The 13,071-nt window shown below is 38.7% G+C and overlaps 1 protein-coding gene across 2 annotated transcripts in view; it reads left to right on the top strand.

Moving 5' to 3' along the window:
• Positions 1–13,071, top strand: part of Micu1 (mitochondrial calcium uptake 1) — a 224,095-nt gene that overhangs the window by 168,869 nt on the left and 42,155 nt on the right. For both annotated transcript variants that reach the window (XM_013156817.3, XM_063238651.1), the window contains exon 9: positions 11,373–11,510. In XM_013156817.3, the coding sequence (XP_013012271.1) occupies positions 11,373–11,510 (138 nt within the window). The remainder of the gene's footprint in view (positions 1–11,372; positions 11,511–13,071) is intronic.

The following is a 13,071-nucleotide window of genomic DNA, read 5'->3' as shown; positions in this document are numbered from 1 at the left end:
GAAATATCTGCCTCTCTCTGCCAGAGTTAGCTGGTAAATAATGTGACTAAAGAACATGCCATTTTCCCATTGTTACCATGGTGGTATAATTTTAGTGTATTTAATTTATTGGCTCTGATGTAAAGTACTGATTAACTTCATCTCTGCCTCCAAAATAAAAGCACTATGACATAATCTTAGCCTCATGTTTCTGTGGCAACGTTCTCTGGTACTGCAAGGCCATGCGTAGCTTGTCAACCTGTGGACAATATGAGGTGTGTTACTGCCTCGCAGCTGCATGTCATCCGAGGGGAAGCAGTGGGTGTTGACCTGTGGTAAGGAATGGAATGAGGAATCACTAATGATAGTATCTTTATCTTCCTTGCTACATCCAGCTCTTCAGATCAACTTCCCTGGAAAGTGAGGAATCCCTTGTTATTTTTGAGCACTCTAGGAGATAATGGGAGCAGCTTCTTTAGTAGTTGGCACTGTCCATACTACCTCGTACTAATCTCTCACACTGATGTATTGGGTATTGCAAGTCTGCTGAGACCCCAAGAAGAAAAGACATCAAGAACATTCAGGGATTAAAGGAAGTAAGATTTCAAACATGAGAACATTCTGGTAGCACCAGTAAAACAAGACCTGTGAGGCAGAAATGGGTAATCATCTAACATTTTTTTCAGTAAAGGTTGAGGGTTAGCAGTGAGAAACACAAGCAGCTTTGTAAATAGAGTCCCATGGTGAGGACTGTGTAAAGCAGAACCTGCTGGGCCGGATATCCCCAGTCACACCATTCCCATGACCACCGTCAGAAACATCATCTCCTCAGACTGCTGCTCTCGGTCGCCATACCACACTGGTCTACACTACAGCTCTCATTTACCCAGGCTGCCTCAGTTGCCTGCTAACTCATCTCACTATAGCTCCTCTTTCCTCCCATGTTGTTCATAGAGTGAAAGTGTAGATCTGTGCCCACAGATTGTACAATCTGAGCCGCCGCCTCCTCCTCCAGGTTGTTCTCATACCCATCACTGTTCCACCTGGGGGCTGGAGTATCTTTTCTTCCCCTACACCTCATTACCTTCTCCTTACTCCTCAGAGCTCATTAAAAACTCAGTTAATCATGGAGGCCTTTCACCACCTCTCCATCCCAAACAGAATCATGTGTTTGTTATATACCTCTAAAATACTCTGTACTTTTTCTTCACGTCATTTAATTTTATGATCATCCCACTGTTTGTTTAATACTTGCCTCTAAATACTCCATGAGAACTTCTGAGGAGTGCTGGACTCACCATTTATTTCCTTAGTGCCTGGCACAGATATTATTTGCGAACAGTATCAGTGTTAGTCAGCTTTCTGTCACTGTGACAAAATACCTGAGAAAAATACCTTAAAGGAGAAAGGGTTTATTTTGGCTCGTGGTTTCAGAGATTTTGGTCCATGGTCACGTGGTTCCATCACTCATCATAGTAGAAGAGTGTAGTGGAGGAAAACTGCCAAGAAACAGAGAGGAGGAGAGAAGCAGAAAAGAGTCTTCATGATCCAGTCTCTTCCCAAAAGACCATCAGCAAGCAAGTCTTCAGCACAGTGAGCAAGGGGGCATTTTGGATCCCAACCATAGTGTTGAACTAATAAATATCTCCTGAACCCATATAGACTACAAACTTTAGGTGACTTTCAGATGCTCACAAGCAAAAATAACAGTTAATAAAATCTTAATTAGCTTAACAACTTTAAAAATAAAAACAAGCTGGACATGGTGGCACACCCTTGTAATCCCAGATGTTGGGAAGGCTAAGTCAGGAGGATCATGAGTTCAAGGCCAGCCTGTGTAGCTTAGCAAGACCCTCTCTCAAAAAGACCCTGTCTTAAACAATGAAAAGGACTGGGGATGTAGCTCAGGAGTAGAGCACTTTAACCTTACACATGAGAGGCCTTGGGTTCCATCACCAGAATCACCAAAAAAAACCCAAGCAAGCCAGAAATCTCAGTGCTGAGGAATTTAACACATTGCCTGACTTGATGCTTTCTCCTTGGAACTGAAAAACTTAATTGGCCAGCCAGAGATCCATAGGTTACCGAAATGCTAAAGTCCCACAAGTTCTGTTTTTCACAATAATCATCAAAAAAGCATAGTGACTTTCCTACTGTTGGGGTGGAGGAAGATGTTTTCTTTCTTTTCTTAGTGAAAGACAAATGGTACTGATACAGTCTGCCCCACTGTGTGGTTGGCTTCCATCCAGTTGTATTTGTACTATTTCTTCTCATTTGTATGGCAAGGCTTTAGTGAAGTGCATGTTTCTGAGCCTCAAGTTCCCACCTTGTCAGTCAGCTTAATCCGAATTTTAATTTCTATACATTGTGCTTTACTCTAGCTGTTTGTTTTCTGTTGTTTAAAAAAAAAAAAATGGTGCTTTCCAATGGAAATACTCCTTAATGATTAGTGAGAATGAGCTTATTGCCTGTGCAGTAGCTTTCGGAATAGTCAGAAGTAAGCAATAAATTTAAGACAGTCTGGGCTAAAGATAGGTGTGGCTAAATGGTAGAGCATATTCTCAGTATGCTCGAGCTTGGTTTTAACCTCCAACACTTCTGAAACAAAAAACAAACAAAAAAGATTTATTCAGTCATTTAGCCAGTCATTTGTTCATTCATTACATTCAATCATTGTAAGAAGTGAGATCAGCTGAGATTTGAGCTCTGGAAGCCAAAGAATAGAATGTTTTGCTAATCTTATAGATAGTATTCTCAATTGTAGCTTTTTAGTACAGGCAAAAATTTCAGAACATGCCAATTAGTATTTAGTATAGCTATTTAGTGTAAAAGCAACCATTTTATTTTAATATAAGTAGACCTCTTTTTTTTCTCATAGTAGCTATCTGACTTTTGTAGAATACAGAGAGTTATCATGATGTATTCCTTGAACAAAGACATTTTTCTAACTGAGCCACAATTGATTTTTTCATGTCTTGAATCTGTGAAATTGTTCCTGTAGAAAACTTCAAGCAAGTTGACTATTTTTATTGGTTATAAACTAGCAGTTTAACTTATAATTAACTATCAAGGTTTTTTCCTCTAATTTATTAGAAACATGTATACTTACATGATCTAAGAGTCAACCTCTAATCACTTATTTGTAAAAACAATATTACACAATTTTGTCATGGATACAATCAGGCCAGCAAAATACATATGTGTGGGATTTTAAAATCCACCAGACTATGTTGTAGACACTGCCCTATTAACTCTTGAATCAAATCTAGGTCCCTCCTGTAAGTGGAAGTAATAGCTGTTATGCCTGTTTCAAAGGTTAGTATGAGACTGTAGTGGCAAAGTAAATAAGAAGAATTTTTTATATTAATGTCTCATACCCCATTAATTTATGCCCTGTGTGTAATAAATACAAGGCTTATAGTTTATTCTTATAGTTCCTGTTTCCATAAGCATTTTTGTAGAATTATAGTTTTTATAGAGAGAGTTTTCTATGCCCTCTGCATAATTTCACTCCTGCCCATGTGTTTTTCTTCTCATAAACATGCAAAATATTCAGGCAGAAAGTGGAAAAAAATTAAAATAATTACTTTGTTGTAGTTTTTCCTTTCTCAGTCGTATTCTATGTTATCTTTAAAATGACAGAATCTTTTTTCTGTTTAAATAGAGCTGAATTTAACTGAAGCTAAGTGTGATCCCAAAGCTATTATTATTTGTAGCTAACTTTCATTGTTATTAGATCATTATTAAATTAAGTGGCATACATTTACTGAGCTCTTAATGAGTACCAAGTTGCATGCTGCTGTATTTTATTAAATCTTAAAAACAAACATAAATAGCATGAACTATTGTTTTATCCCTATGTAAAAACTAATGTTAGGTCAGGAATATAGCTCAACAACTCAGCACCTGCCTGGCAAGTGGGAGGGCATGAGTTTGATTGCCAGTACCCAAAAAAATTTCTGTTGAGAAACCATGACAAAATGCTTTCTTTGCAGTAAAAGTATTTAGTTAGCATCTACTAAAATACTCCTTTAGACTTGAATCTTCATCATATGTGTGTGTATATATATATATATATATATATATATATATTACGTATACATAAAAAGAAAATACAAGCAAAATACTTAAGTTGGTCTAAAGTTGCTTTTGCATTCAAAATCCAACTTTTCTGAATTTCTTTTTTGACTAAATCATTAATATTTGTGTTTCCCCTTCAATGGTGTCCTTTGGGCTGTCAGGATCATTGATGATACGGCATTTCTTAAAGGAATGCCCCACTGTTATCTGGGATTTTCTTCCAATTCACTGCTGCCCATTCTGCAAGCATTGACTGCAGGTAATGACAGTGTCACAGGTGCTGCCTAAGCAAAGACAGTTGTAAGAAGCATGTTGATTTCAGAGCTGTTTAAATCTAAAAAATATAGTAAATGTACCTTGGGAAAAATTAGGATAATTATTTCACATGTTGTCTAATTTAACACAATAATCCCAAGAGGAAGTCCTATTATTATATTCATTTTATAAATGAGATACGTGTGAGGCATGGTGAAACACAGCTATAGTCCCGACTACTTGGTGGCAGAGGCAGGAGAATCACTTGAGCCCAGGAATTCAATGTGGTAAACTTAGCAAGACCCTGTCTCAAAAGTAAAAAGTACAGGTGAGGGAACCAAGGCTTGGAAAGGTTCAGTAGATTTCCCACAAGTTCACAGCTGGTATGTGGCTGAGAAAAAGGAAAACACCCAAACCCATCCCTGTCTGACTGCAAATCCTATATCCTGCTACTGTACTGTACTGGCTTTATGTAATCTTTCCAGGGAACTGAAAGAGTATATGTAAACACTACGTGAAGTATTTCCCAGAAGTTACCAACCTCGGGTTTTACCAAGTAAAGACTTAAATGAAAGCCCTTACACAAGTATCTTCCAGTGAATACAATATATTGCTTAGTTTGTGCTCTTTTGCTTTTTTGTTTTCTTTTCTCTGGTTCTGGGATCAAATCAGGACTTGACACACGCTAAATAAGTGCTCTATGACTGAGCTGTACCCTCAGCCCTGCTAGCTGGTTAGATCCTATGATTCCAAATTCTTACTTAGCTGAGTAGGTCTCCCTGTTTTGATAAAAATATTGTCATTTTCGTAATGGGCTACAATGTGATGCTAACGATTTCCAGACATCTATCACAGTTTGAATTTTATAAAAATTGATGACATGGTAGTGTTTTCTAATATCAAGTGACAGAAAAGAGAAAGCTTTATTGATGGATTTGTTTTTTCTTTTTGGTTTTCATTTAAATGAATAAATGTACCTGCTATTCTAACCTAATGTATCATTCCAGCGTGGTTTTAGACTCTGAGAGTAAGTTGTTTTGGCCTGCAGACTCTGGCATTGCCTATCCTGGCATTGCCAAGCTCACATATGCTTGTTGATTTACTTAACGGTTTTTATTGCTTTTTTTTAGTCTTGTTAGATGTGAGCTGAATATTATTGAGAAATTTTATGTATAAGTGGACTCAGCAAAAGGAAATAGTGCTTCATAGCACAAGCACCTGTAGTCAGTAATCTCCGTGAAACTTTAGGAGCAATATTGGGATTTTTTTCCTCTGGGAACTAGTATCAGTTCTCAAGAATAGCACAGACTTCTTTAGATATTTGAGGATGTAGGCTGAAAAGTATATCATATACTCCTATTAGATGATAAATACAGAATGAATTTGTAGGAGAATTTTTTAAATGAGAGAAAGACTTCAGTCAGTCAAAATTATTTATTGAACTTACGCTGTGTATCCTAGCTTGCTGTGTGACACAGTTAAAAAATACAAAGCATATGCTAGTCCTTCAAGAAGTATATAATGAAAAAATTAAATTTAAAATAGTATATAATGTTGTATGAGAGAGGCACTTTCAAAAAATAAAGCATAAACTGAGCATGATAGTGCACACCTGTGATCCCAGCTTGTCGGGATGCTGAGGCAGGGGAATCATGAGTCCAAGAGCACCACAGGCAACTTACTGAGGCCCTGTCTCAAAATGAAAATGGTTGGGATGTAGCTTAATGGAAGGTCTTAGGCTCAATCCCCAGTATCACAAAAAATGAATGAATGAATGAATGAATGAATGAGAAGAAAGGAGGGAAGCAAGAAAGGAAAGAAGGCAGGCAGGCAAACAAGCAACCAGGCAAAGTACACTCTTGTATTAGCATTAGACTTTGCCGACTGTTAGAGCTCAGAAGATTCAGGAGTGTCAGATGTGCTTTGAAATCTTGAACAGGGTCTTGAAGTTCAGAGCGACAGAGTTTGTACGAGTCGATGAAGGGAGACAACATCCCAGACAGGAAAAATGACATAAAGAAAAATGACCTAAGCGCTTAGCATAAAATAAGTCTTCGTCTAGAACTATGAGTTATTCCAAGTCCTGTCACAGCTGATGAAAGCCTCCTTTGGGACACAGTCTAAAATTGATTGGATTCTCCTTGCTATAAGAGGCTTTTATGTTTATATATTTTTTTGCTGTGAAAAAGCATTAAGCTCATGATAAGCATAGTTTGGGAATTTTCTATCCTATGTTTTGGTGAATCAGCTAATCAGCATCATGCTGAAGCCTACTAAAAGTATACACCCTCCTTCTTTTAAACAGACCTTAATATTCTGAGCATCTTTTTGATATTTAGACTTAGAGAATTTTCTCTCTTTATCAGTTTTCTCCCTTTATTAATAGTGATGACAAGTTGAGACACTTTTACCGCTGTCTCCAAGATTGCTTTTGAAAGGTATTTTACCCAGCCAAGAGGTTGCGGCAAGAGTATCAATGTGAGTTGGAAGCCAGCTTGGGCTACATAGTGAGTTCAAGGCCAGCCTGGACTGTACAGTGAGACCCTGTCTCAAAAAAAACAAACAAAATTTAAAAAAAAAAAAAAAAAAAAAAAAAAAAAAAGGTGTTTGACCTACCTTTTTTTCACTTTTATTTTTCTTTATTCAAGTCACTCACTATGATGAAGAAAGGATCAGTAATGAATCACCATGCCTAATGTGAATTCTGTGTTATCATCATTATCATCACCATGATTATTGTTTCTTAACAGCTTTTGTACCAGCCACTGCCTTACACAATTTACCACATCTTTAAGTAGCGTGAGCTCATCAAGCCCGGGATAGGCGTTGTTGGGTGTTGAGTAATAAACAAGCTAAGTCTCCAACTCTGTTATGAATGCTGGTCACAAGCTGTTAGCACTGCTAGGACAAATAGAGTGACTAAATTTACTGTATTTTCACTTAGACTGTAGATCCCAAGCACTGTGCAGAAATGTTGGAGTCAAGGGAAAGCCAACTAACATTCAGGGAAGAGAAAATAGTAGTTCACTTTCCTATTGCAGTTAGTGCTCTGGTCTTAGCTCCTAAAATTTGTACTTTTTCCCTACAGTCTCTTTCTAAAACTCTTGTGATCTCATATGAAAAGAAAAACGTCCTTGAACTCTGAATAATATTGGACCTCTCATGTCTCAGAGGAATATATAATACAAAGCAAGGACTTTTTCATGTCACTGAAAGCAGAAATTGGATAGAAGAAGATCCACTGCTTGTTAAAAGAATTACTTTAAAGAAAAAATAGCTTGAAATTTTTAGCAGTTTCATTGGAAAAAATTAACTTATTAGGTTGGTTGGAATATTAAATAATTTCATTAGAGTTTAAAACTTATTGATCAAGTTTCAAAGAAAACAATAAATTTTGTATAATTTAAATATATTAATTCACTGCTATTGAGTTAGAGTGTAGAAAGCACAGTGGTACCTTGGTTCACAAACTCAATTCTCTCCATGATTCTGGTCACAAACCAAACTGGACGAGAATGGAATTAAATTTCCCCATAAGGTCAATATTAAACCTAACCATCGAATTTGATTTGGTTCTCATCCAACTCAGTTTGTGACAGAATCATGAAAAGAATCAAGGTTGTGAACTGAGGCACTACTGCACTGTGAACAGAATCTGGCACTTAAGTGCCATCTAAGTGTTCACTGTCATAAATGATAGAATATGGATTATTTCTACAATTTAGGGCATTTTTCTAAATAATGCTAATAGCCCTTTTAGGTTTTTTTTTTCTTTAGAATTGAATCTGTAATTCTAGCACACGTGAGGCTGCAGCAGTAGGATTATCATGAGTTCGAGGCCAGCCTGGGCTACATAGTGAGTTCAAGGCCTGACTGAACTACATAATGAGACCTTATCTCAAAAAAAAAAAAGGTCTGGCAGTTCAGTTTGATACAGAATGAATTGTTTTGGCCCTTCCATTCCAAATTTGTAGGCCTTCTTCCTTACTTTGCTAAAAGACAATCAGATTAGGGTTGACAGTGAAGATGCTTCGTATTTAAAGATCAAGAAAATTCAGGCTGTTGCAGTCTGGCATGGAGTTCTACAGTGCCCTCATCTAACTGCAGAAACAGACTGCAATCCAAACCAAGAAATATGTGTGTCATGCTCAAAGGAAGTGAGTTTATAGTGAAGAACATTGCCTATGATGGGTTTTTCTTTTGATGGGCTTAGTAGACAGGGAGATCCTGACAGAAGCAGCAGTGGCATGGTTAAGATTTCAAAAGCCACCTCTGTCAGATTGAAAAATGTAGATGTACTCAGCTCATGACTTGAGATCACTATGCAGTCTCTTATCAGGCAGTTTAGAAAGTAGAAATAACTGTCAAGGAATTTATCATTCTGAAGTAAAGGAAGGATCTACTCCAAGGGGCAGGCAAAACCTAAAAAGTAATTAAATGAAACAGAACAAGATTGAAGTTTACGTTTGTGTAAACCCATTAGTCCCAAAAGTCTTTAGTAAAGGAAGATGTAGATACTGCTATCATTTTCTTTTTACTATTTTTTAACTTTCATTTTAGCCTTTGATCACAATGCATATTTTCTTCTCTTCCTGGCTTCTTCAAATCATTTCATACAGATACATGTGGACCATCTGTCCTTCCAAAATGCTGTCCCTTCTCTCCACAAGGGGCAGGGATGGAGGTGAGAGGCAAATATGAATAGAAAGCCAAGAAAAATCTTGCAGTTTTTTGGCTCCTCTTTTCTGGCCCTTCTTTGCCTGCCCTACAGCCCCCTGGGAACCCACAGGGAGACAAGCTTGTGTCCATTTGAAAATGCAGCAGTGGCTGGGGAAGGGAAAGTGCTAGGATGCTCAGCTTTCCTTCTCAGCACAGAAAAGTGACCCAGATGGTATGCGCTGGGCTGGAATGCACACATTCTGTACCATGGGATCCAACAGAATGGAATTGCTTCATTGTCATTAAAGCAGAACCTGAGAGATCCCAACCTCAATGGATCATACATTTAGCTAAGTAAAATGCAAGCTGGTGATTCAGATTGCTTTCAGTAATTTTGTAATAACCTGTGTCTTTCCCAGAGGCCCTCCCCCGACCTTGGGGATTGAGTGCATGCACATAGCGCTCTGGGAGAGCACCCACAGGATTGTGGGGACTTCAGATATATACTTGACCCCTAGAGCTATGTGGGATCTAGCTATTCCCCTTGGAATTTTAACCTCAATGAAGATGCTTAAGATAACTGCTCTCAAAACTCCTTAGCTTTAGTATAGACCATGTTCAGTTTAAAATGCTAAATCATACTGTTTCTGCGTGGCACCCTCTAACAGGTTTAAGACCTCAGAAAGACAGGACACATAGCTCGGTTATAGTGCACTTGGCTGACATGTTATTAAGGCTATGGTCAACCTCCAGCACTGCCAAAAAACAACAAGACAACCTTAAATAAAGCAGTGTTGCCTCAGAGGACCTTACAAACCTAAACAGAGAGTTGCTACCCAAAATCAATTTACAGAGCTGAAGTAATAAGCTTTGGAGTGAGCTGTACTACACAGATGAGCTGAATTTTATAACTTTTAAGCCCTTTCAGTTCCAGTGACTTAAAAATAATAAAAAGAAAGTAAAAATAGGATCTATTACCAAAAGCTAAGCCTGAGTTTTCAAAGAACAGTAGTGAAAATGCCAGTTTGAACACTGAACTTGCTACTTGGGGATCTCCACTAAAAACTGTCTTTATTGCCTTTGATACATAACAGCAGAGAAGCTTTGTCCCTATGGGGAAAAGAATATTAAGGCCTTCACAAGCCCTGAGCAAGCTGTGGCTGCTGCCAGTGTTGTGAACAAAAAGCTTTCAGCCTCGAATCTAGTGGCAGAGAGCTGAAAACTCATCTAATGCAAACATCCGAGGTTGCCCCCAGCTGTGAAATCCTCTAGCTTGGGAGAAGGAACACTCAATCCTTAGAGCCTGCTCTGCAGAGCGAGGACCACAGCTTATTTCAAGAGAAGCCCCTGGATGAGCTATGCAACTGCAACTTTGGTCCAGGGGTCAGATTTCACTGGAAATCTATTTTAAACACTGCAAAAAGTATGCCCATTTGCAAAATTTTGTCAGCTCTCTGTTTTGTTTCAGGACAGTAAATTAAGCCATAAATCAAACTACAGTTGAATCTGGAAAACTTTTGGTATTGTCAAAAATTAATCAGCTCTAAAGAAATGATGGCTTGACAAACATGAAATATTGAGTGGTTGAGTTGAAAAAGAGACTTTCACTTAATATGGATGATGTTGATTTCTTTGCAAATAGTTAGGCTTCTCACTTAAATATGACTTACAAGCCCATGGCTGTTAGTTTATCCAGAACAACATAGTGTAATGCCACATTCAGGAGACTGAGGTAGGAGGATTGAGACCAACCTGGGATATATAGTGAGTTCAAGTCCAGCCTGCACTACAAAGCAAAAACCTATCTCAAAACCATACAGCCAGGCATGGTGGCTGTGCCTGTGGTCGCAACACTCGGAAGGCTGATGCAGGAGGATCATAGTATATTTCAAGCCATAAATTTCAGGCCAACCTAGTCTACAACGTGAGTTCAGGGCCAACCTGAACTGCATAACTAAACCCTGTCTCATAACAAATCAATTAATTAATTAATAGAAACTGTTTTGAAAAACAAAGCATACATGTTGCATGTGTACTACTGCTTAGAAGCAAGAGACAGTGTTATGTTGAGAGTTGTTAGATCCACATGGGCCTAATTTGAGCCTCAGCTCTGCCACATGTAGCTGCAAGTTCCCTCAGTTTTCTCATCTTCAGAGTAGAACTAGCTGTGTGTAGAAGAGCATCCCCATAAGCCTAGCAGTCTGAGAGGCTGAGGAAGGAGGCTGGCAAGTTTGAGCCCTGATTTCTGTTTCTGTGTAGTGTTTTTCAGCTTTTGCTGGAAATTGTAGCTCATAAATACAGCCCCAGCCATCAGCTATGTTTGGCCATCTAACACAGTTGTTCTGTGTCAAAATAGTTTCCATCTTCCTCCAAGAGTGCTGTTTCTGTTTCCTTCCCAGTTTGAACGCCATGACCCAGTGGATGGAAGAATAACTGAGAGGCAGTTTGGTGGCATGCTGCTGGCTTACAGTGGGGTGCAGTCCAAGAAGCTAACTGCCATGCAGAAGCAGCTCAAGAAGCACTTCAAAGATGGAAAGGTAGGTTGCTTTGATTGAAGGAAAGAAACAATAGGAACAGCTGGTTGTTGCAAAGGCATCAAACTAATAATGAGAGAGTGTCATGAACCAACAAATACAACTAATACATCCATATATTTAAGACCCAAAGCGAAGAGTGAGCAGCAGGCAAGGAAGGGGAGAGAGGCCAGTCATCCCAGATTTCTTATTCCGGCAAAAGGTGGCTCCATACATTGAAATTGAGAATTTCAAAGGAGAGGCTAGTTTGGATGAGAAGGTAGAGTTGCAGTTGTAGATGTCTTGTATTTAAGCTATCAGGGGACTATTAATCATATAATCAATAAGCACCTGGATATTTATCACTATACCATTATAGTCAAAACCATGAGAATGGAAGAGATTTCCTAAGGTGAGTATTACACAGAACAACAAGAAGAAAGTATATGTGGACTAAGGAAAGAACTCACTGGAACACGAACATTTAAGCAACTAAGGAAATCTAGGAGAACCAGAGAAAGATACCCAAAGAAAATAGTGAAATCAAAGCCAAGAAAAAGGGTTCAGGAGCTAGGATTCTAATATCACATGTGACAGAGAGGGCCCAGGAAGATAACAATTAAAGCATCTATTTTGGTGAAGTGAAAGTAACTAGTGACCTTTGGGAGACCTGTTTCATTGCAGAGGTCCAATGATGGACATGTTTGATGAGAAGTAAGAAAAGACAGAAAAGAAGCAGGAAAAGGAAGAAAAGCCTCGACAGAGTAACAGCATCTGCAAAACTCTGAGGCAATACACTCATCTATTCTGGCTGCCATAACAAAATATGAGTGGTTTTAACAACTGAAATTTATTTTTGCACAGTTCTGGAAGCTGTGTGTGCTCTCATGAGCTTTCTCGTACACACAGAAGAAAGGGAGTGCTTGGCATTTCCCTTTTAAGGACACTAACCTTATTGCATGAGGGCCCACCTCCATGTCCACATTTAGCCTTATTTCCTTGGAAGCCCCATCTCCAAAGACAGACACACAGGAGATTAGGGATGTAACACATGAATTTAGGGAGGGAAGATGGAGACACAAACAATCAGCAGGAAAGACAAAGCTGACACACATGAGGGACTTAAAGAGAGTTAGTGTGTCCGAAAATACTGAGCAGGAGGGGCTGGCCTGAGATAGGTCAGAGACTCGAGCTGTGTGTACAAGCAGTGTACATAGTTTATTCACAGTGCAGCAAGAAGCTACTAAAGGGTTGAGCAATGAAATGCTATGGTGGTATATGTGTTTAAAGAGATATCCCGTAGAAAGGAACTAACATAGAAGCTCAAAGATACATAATAAGGTTGTTAAAGAATTTGAAGGGGTGATGGAGTCTTTTGAGCTGGTGCAGGAAGCCAAAAGGACAGATGAGTCAGTATTGGGGTTCTCACTAGTGGCAGGATGAGCAAACTAAATTCATTTAACAGAGACCAATTGAAAAATCAGGTCTCTAAAAGGTCACAAATGCATGAACACACACACACACACACACACACACACACACACACACAGAGCAGTGCTTAGCTAAAGTAGAGAGCAAATCTTCT

Source organism: Cavia porcellus, unplaced genomic scaffold (assembly GCF_034190915.1).
Source record: "Cavia porcellus strain 051 isolate PalLab524CR breed Dunkin Hartley unplaced genomic scaffold, mCavPor4.1 scaffold_28, whole genome shotgun sequence".
In the NCBI taxonomy this organism is placed as follows: Eukaryota; Metazoa; Chordata; class Mammalia; order Rodentia; family Caviidae; genus Cavia; species Cavia porcellus.
The sequence above is the reverse complement of the archived record's forward strand: the minus strand, read 5'-3'. Positions and strand labels throughout refer to the sequence as shown.